The sequence below is a fragment of the Pygocentrus nattereri genome, chromosome 4, assembly GCF_015220715.1.
Source record: "Pygocentrus nattereri isolate fPygNat1 chromosome 4, fPygNat1.pri, whole genome shotgun sequence".
Lineage (NCBI taxonomy): Eukaryota > Metazoa > Chordata > Actinopteri > Characiformes > Serrasalmidae > Pygocentrus > Pygocentrus nattereri.
The window spans coordinates 2,827,552-2,835,051 of NC_051214.1; the positions used below are offsets into that span (position 1 = coordinate 2,827,552).

At 44.2% G+C, this 7,500-nt stretch overlaps 1 protein-coding gene across 6 annotated transcripts in view; it reads left to right on the forward strand.

Annotated features, from left to right (window-relative positions):
- The window catches only part of l3mbtl3 (L3MBTL histone methyl-lysine binding protein 3), a 79,002-nt gene that overhangs the window by 32,445 nt on the left and 39,057 nt on the right, over positions 1 to 7,500 (forward strand). For all 6 annotated transcript variants that reach the window (XM_037537844.1, XM_037537843.1, XM_037537842.1 and 3 more), the window contains exons 12-14: positions 1,429 to 1,505; positions 2,765 to 2,850; positions 3,014 to 3,124. In XM_037537844.1, coding sequence (XP_037393741.1) covers positions 1,429 to 1,505; positions 2,765 to 2,850; positions 3,014 to 3,124 — 274 coding nt within the window. The remainder of the gene's footprint in view (positions 1 to 1,428; positions 1,506 to 2,764; positions 2,851 to 3,013; positions 3,125 to 7,500) is intronic.

Consider the following 7,500-nt stretch of genomic DNA (forward strand, 5'->3'; position numbering starts at 1 on the left):
TGTCCTATGCGGACCTGGACCTATAACTGATAAGCTATGGAGAATTGTTTAATTTCGATGTTGTGGTCACAGGGGAGGGACGAGGAGAGAAACAGCAGTCAGAGAAGAAAGTGAGTCAGAGGGAAGTTTTTCCACATGACGTGATCTAAAAAGAGGAAACTGACAGTAAATGTTGGTGAAATCTGACCGAACTGGACTTTATTTGATCCGATGTTCAGTAAATGTTGAAATCTGACCGAACTGGACTTTATTTGATCTGATGTTCAGTAAATGTTGTTGAAATCTGACCGAACTGGACTTTATTTGATCTGATGTTCAGTAAATGTTGTTGAAATCTGACCGAACTGGACTTTATTTGATCTGATGTTCAGTAAATGTTGTTGAAATCTGACCGAACTGGACTTTATTTGATCTGATGTTCAGTAAATGTTGGTGAAATCTGACCGAACTGGACTTTATTTGATCTGATGTTCAGTAAATGTTGGTGAAATCTGACCGAACTGGACTTTATTTGATCTTGTGTTCAGTAAATGTTGGTGAAATCTGACCGAACTGGACTTTATTTGATCTGGTGTTCAGTAAATGTTGGTGAAATCTGACCGAACTGGACTTTATTTGATATGATGTTCAGTAAATGTTGGTGAAATCTGACCGAACTGGACTTTATTTGATCTGGTGTTCAGTAAATGTTGGTGAAATCTGACCGAACTGGACTTTATTTGATCTGGTGTTCAGTAAATGTTGGTGAAATCTGACCGAACTGGACTTTATTTGATCTGATGTTCAGTAAATGTTGGTGAAATCTGACCGAACTGGACTTTATTTGATCTGATGTTCAGTAAATGTTGGTGAAATCTGACCGAACTGGACTTTATATGATCTGATGTTCAGTAAATGTTGGTGAAATCTGACCGAACTGGACTTTATTTGATCTGATGTTCAGGAAATGTTGGTGAAATCTGACCGAACTGGACTTTATTTGATCTGATATTCAGCTGTCGACTGTATAAGATGCTGATATTCCTACTCGGCTACTTCAGTAAACAGTATACGGCACTGAGTCGTGATGCAGGTCAGACGTTATGAAGTTCTGGACCTTCGCTTGAGGAACTTTTCTCTAACTTATAGGATTTTAATTGAAGACTCCTGTTTTAGAGTAATGCTTCCATTCAGCCGTATTAGGCCCACTTTCATAACCTGCACAGTGCTAGATCTGCTTCAGCTGCAGTGAGGGTGTTCTTACGACTCTATTTTTTATGATCTCAATGTTATGAGGCTTTCAGGAGGCCAGCTGTGAAGTAATACCTTTACTAGAGTTTGTTACATCCAGGCCTTGTAACACTCATTGAAGTCCCTGTAGTTACTGTATAATCAGCCTTAGTTTGTAACAAGACTGGATTTTAAGGGTTTAAATCTGTTTGTTTGTAGGTGTGATGCCACAAGTCCGTACATCCATCCGATTGGCTGGTGTCAGGAGAACGGCAAGACGCTTACCACGCCCCCTGGTGATGTCACCGCCTGATTTCATCAAAGATCTATTAAGTATATCGTGGCTGTCGGGACAAAACCTCGTGTTTTTGATGCTGAGTTTTCATGTTTTGACATACACTGCTCACAAAAAGGATATTTTGGGTGAAATTTCAGGATGAACAAAAAATGCACTCTAACCTTTACAGGTGAACTTAATGTGACCTTCTCTAAACTTTTGAATGCACATGTCCAGCTGTTCAGTGTTTCAGTACTTTTTGTGCAACTTGCTGTTCTCTAATAAGGAGCTTAACAGCGAGGTGGTGGTGGTGGTGGTGGTGGTGGTGGTGTTAGTGTGGGCAGGCGTGTCCAGTCAATACAGAACTGCCCTACACTTTGTGAAGGGTACAGTGACCCAGTGGCCCAAACTACTGTATAACATCACTAATCCAGTCACTGCGCCTCTGCATGAATAACCCAGGCCTCATTTCATCTTCATGGACGACGATACTCCAGCTCATCGAGGTGGCATCATTAGGGAACGGCTGCTGGAGAGTGGGGTTCCTCAAATGGAGCGGCCTGCACTTTCTCCAGACCTGAATCCCATAGAAAACCTATGGGATCAGCTGAGTCGCCGTGTAGAGGCCCGTAACTCTGTACCCCAGAACCTCAATGACCTGAGGGTCGTCCTTCAAGAAGAGTGGGACACCGTGCCTCAGCAGACAACGAGTCGACTGGTGAACAGCAGGAGTTGTTGTTGTCGAGCCATAATTGATGCTCAAGTACGCATGACCAGTTATTGAGGCATGGAGATTGCTGGGGTTTACCCACCACTGCTGTTGGCTTTTGTTTCAGTAAATTGTTTGAGATGAGGAAATCACCACCGCACACTTCTACTGAAACGCCCTGCTTTCACGATGTAACATCACTGTAGCGTGAACTTTTCACGTTTTCCATAATTTCACCTGAAGGCCAAATATCCCTCACTTTTTGTGAGTAGTGTAATTTGAAATCGCCAGCGGCTGTTTACACAAAAAAAATTCACGATGAATGGACCAATCGAAGTTCACCCAAATAACTTGGGATAAATAATGTCTCTTCCATTAATAGTTCATAAAGTTTTTCCTTCTCCTGGAACGTCATCTTTATGGAGTACGAGGTTTTGATGCGACAGCAGCAATGTTAACACTGAAAACTGATCAACTTGTATGTAATGACGGTTCAGCCTGGAAACCGGATAAATGAAGGGTGCCCTCTGAATTCTGTCTCTGTCTGTGATGTGGTCTGTGCTCTGCAGGATTTCCGGACACCGCCAGCTTCTCCTGGGAGAAGTATCTGGAGGAGACCAGCTCATTACCCGCTCCAGCAAGAGCCTTCAAAACCGTGAGTCTGTGTTTCTACAACTTCCAAAACCTCCAGAAACTTTTTCACACAGGTGTTTGATGTCTTTATACACACTGCACTGGTTTGATCTCTGGCCCCCCGTTCTTTCTCTCTCTCTCTCTCTCTCTCTCTCTCTCAATCTCTTGCTCTCTCGCCCCTGCAGAGGCCTCCCCACAGTTTCCAGCTGAATATGAAGTTGGAGGTGGTGGATAAGAGGAACCCCATGCTGATCAGAGTGGCTACTGTGGCGGAGACAGACGAGCACAGAATAAAGGTTTGATTTTTGCTGATAAACAGCTCGTCATGCTGCACTAACACTACATTAACATTACATTTATACTGCATTCAAACTGCATTAATGCTATTAACATTATTAAGTGCCGTCAAGTCCATTGTGACTCCTGCTAACCGAATGGACAGGGTTTCTTCTCCTTGAGACTTCAGGCTTCTGAATGGCTGGTTTATGATTTCTGTTCCTCTCCATCCATCTTATTGCTCATCCTCTTTTACCTTAAACTCTGTTGAGCATAATCATCTTTTCCAGTGAATTGATTCGTCCAAAATGAGATCTTCGATTTGGTTTTCTGGGCTTCGAGTGAGAAGCAAGGCTTGATTTGTTTAAGGATCCATCCAAGGTTCTCTCAAAAGTCTTCACCAACAGCAAAGTTCAAAGGCATCTGTGTTTTTCCTGTCTCGCTTGTTTATTGTCCAGCCTTCACATCCATAAACAACCACAGAGAAGACCACCGGGTAGGACCAAAGACCAGTACTACAATAACATCCGTAAATATATTGAAAACATGGAAAAACCTGATCGAGCTCCTGACCTGGACTGTTATTTCACATTGTCGAGTTGATAGAGGGAGCTTGATTTGTTCAAGAACGAATCCCAAATGTTGCTTGTTTATTTTCCTTGCTATCCAAGGAACTCTCAAAAGTCTTCGCCGACATTACAAGTTCAAATGTATCGATATTTTTCATGTCCCATTTGTCCCATTTCATGTCCCTCTAGAACCACAGAAAAGACCACACTTTGGACAGTTCACACTGACATTTGAAGGTCTTTTGAGTGCCAATCTAAAATTTGGGCCAAAGCTGACCACCATTACTACATCATCTCCATCAGCGGTAAAGTGGGAGTTCGTTAGCATAGACGAAACCTTTGTTTTCTTCATATTGAGCTTAAGTTCCCATTTTTTCATTCTGTTCTTTAAGTTCCTTCAGTGTCGTACCACCCACATACCAAAGGCTATATGTTTCGTCCAATCTTGAGTCTGCCATCATCTTCCTCCTGTCCTGCATCTCTCTTCAAGTCAATAAGGGGATATAGGGCAACCCTGTCTGGCTCCCTTGCCGATGTGGGACCAGTCTGTTCATTTTTTATCGTTACTGTGACATTTGTTGATTAGTGCACAGGGTCTTAATTAAAATGCTGATACTTTGGTTTTTTACATATTTTCCTGAGGACATTTCATCATTTTAATTAATTAATTAACTTTCTAAAACAAGATAAATGTACACTATATTGCCAAAAGTATTCGGTCGTCTGGCTTCACAGCAAGATCCCATTCTTAATCCATAGGGTTTAATATCATGTCGGCCCACCCTTTGCAGCTATAACAGCTTCAACTCTTCTGGGAAGGCTTTCCACAAGGGTTAGGAGTGTTTATGGGAATTTTTGACCGTTCTTCCAGAAGCACATTTGTGAGGTCAGACACTGATGTTGGACGAGAAGGCCTGGCTCACAGTCTCCACTCTAATTCATCCCAAAGGTGTTCTGTGGGGTTGAGGTCAGGACTCTGCAGGCCAGTCAAGTTCTTCCACACCAAACTGGCTCATCCGTGTCTTTATGGACCTGCTTTGTGCACTGGTGTGCAGTCATGTTGGAACAGGAGAAGGGGCCATTGACTTTAGAGTCCAGTGGCGGCGCTTTACACCACTGCATTCCACGCTTTGCATTGCGCTCGGTGATGTAAGGCTTGCATGCAACTGATCAGCCATGGAAACCCAGCCATGAAGCTCCTGACACTCAGTTTTGTGCTGATGTTGATGCCAGTGGAGGTTTGAACTCTGCAGTTATTGATCAGCAGAGCGTTGGAGACTTTTATACTCTGCTCCTCAGAACTCGGTGACCCGCTCTGTAATGTAGGAGCATGAATATGATAAAACTGCAGTAGCCTCATATAATTATACTGCATGAAGACGGTATTAACACTTAATACGTGCTACATTAAAATGCATTGCTTCAGTTTTACATGCACATTCTACTTCATTATCTCTACGCAAATGCAGCACAGGTACTTCATTAGCACTCACAGTGCATAGTAAAGCTGTATTCACAATAAGCTGCGTTCAAAATAATACAGGCTGAGTCAAAAGTCAGAGGACACCGTTTGTTCTCATTTCACCCTTTATGCTGTCACAAGCCTCCACCATGCGGTGCTGAAGGTGGTGTTTGTTGCGGATTTTCTCAGCATACACAACTGGTTTGAGATGACCGAGAGATAAAAGTCAATAATGAAATAAAAAATAAAATAAAACCTGTCCTGTGACTTTTGACTCACCCTGTGTTTAAGATTGAAAATAAATGCTTCCAAGTCGCTCAGCCAACCAGCTTCTTCAAGGGCGCCTGTGGGCTTTGTGGCTCTGGCTCAGACTCTATGAAAGTGAAGTAGCTCTCTTCAGGCAGGTAAGGTATCATAGCGTCTTTATCTCTATTGATATGAATATTGTGACTGTAATAATCTTCTATGAGACCTCTTGACTGTTAATTTAGTCCCCTACAGCTCGGGGAATGGATGGAGATTATGATGTTGTTTGATATTCAGATGTACAGGCTATTTAAATCTGAAGGGGCTTTTCATCAGCCGTGTTTTATGCGTGCCTAAGATTAGAGATACAGCGCTAAATCATTAGAGTCATATGCTTGCAGTCCCTCTAGGCCTGCGAAAGCGCTGGTGATGGATGTTAGACCTCGATGGAGCTGGATTATTTTTACCTGGGGAAGTTGACTGAAGTTCACTTTATAGCTCGCTTTAACTGAGATGATTACAGTGCAGCGTATCTGGGGATCTGTAGTTTTACAGTCTGACGGTAATAACTGGAGCGGTTTTAACCCAGCATGAATCTGCAGTAACTGTAGAGCGAATATGGGTGTAATTGCATGTGTCCGCCTCAAGGGGGTGATGGCAGCTACAGAAATGAGCGTTTCCTCACTTTCTCTTTCTCCTCTCGGTCATGTCTTTCACCTCCTGCTGATCCGTTCTGGCGTTCCTGTCTTTCTCTCTCAGCCACTCTCCATCACCCCAACCCCCATCCATCTCTCCTTTTACGTGTCCATCAGCGGTCACCAAGGAGACCGTCGGATTGTTCTGAACGTTGAAGGCCTTCAAAAATGATTTGGCTTTCAACAGTTTGACCTCATTAAGCTGAGCTTTTACACTACAGGTCAGAAGTTTGGATTTCGATACATCTTTTTGCTTTTCTCTCTGGCTCTCTCCTTTCTTTCCTCTCTCTCTGCTTGCTCTCGTTGAAGCGAGAGAGGCTTAAAGAGAGAGAGACAGTGAGTGGAGAGACACCACGATTCTTCTTCACTGTGAAAAATACAAACAGAAAGAGAAATTTACACAAACAGATTCAACAAATTCATCCCAAATTTTGAAAAAATGTACAGAATTGGAGAAATTATTAATAATCGTTAGAGGGGCACTCTGCCCCCCCTCACTGCCAGATACGCAACAACATGCCACCACCTGAGAGACAGTGGGTAACCGCCTCCAAGGGGTAGAAAGAGAGGGAGTGATGGAGAAGAATGAAGGGGGAGAGAGAGAATGAGAGAGAGAGTTGAAGGAAGAGAGAGCAATAGAAAGAGTTGACAGAAGAGTGAGAGAGAGGTGAAGGCAGAGAGAGAGAGGGAGGTGGAGGCAGAGAGAGAGAGAGGGAGGTGGCAGCAGAGAGAGAGAGAGAGAGGTGGAGGCAGAGAGAGAGAGAGGGAGGTGGCAGCAGAGAGAGAGAGAGAGAGAGGGGAGAGAGAGAGAGAGAGAGGTGGAGGCAGAGAGAGAGAGAGAGGTGGAGGCAGAGAGAGATGAAGTCAGAGAAAGAGGGAGAGGTGGAGGCAGAGAGAGATGAAGTCAGAAAGAGAGAGAGAGGGAGGGAGGTGGAGGCAGAGAGAGAGAGGGGGAAGCAGAGAGAGAGAGAGGTGAAGTCAGAGAAAGAGAGCGGTGGAGGCAGAGAGAGAGGTGAAGTCAGAGAGAGGTGGAGGCAGAGAAAAAGAGAGAGAGAGAGAAAGAGGGGGAGGCAGAGAGAGAGGAGGAGGCAGAGAGAGAGAGGGAGTTGAAGTCAGAGAGAGAGAGGGAGTTGAAGTCAGAGAGAGAGAGGGAGTTGAAGTCAGAGAGAGATGTGAAGTCAGAGAGAGAGAGGTGAAGTCAGAGAAAGAGAGAGAGGAGGAGGCAGAGAGAGAGAGGGAGGTGAAGTCAGAGAAAAAGCGAGAGAGAGAGAGAGGGGGAGGCAGAGAGAAGGAGTGAGGAGGAGGCTGTAGGGTGAAGATAACACACAGGACAGCAGGCATCATTATGAACGTGCTGCTCAGACACAGTTGATAACGCTATGGGGGGGCGGGGATCAGGTGTGGACACTGGAACAGTAGGTGTC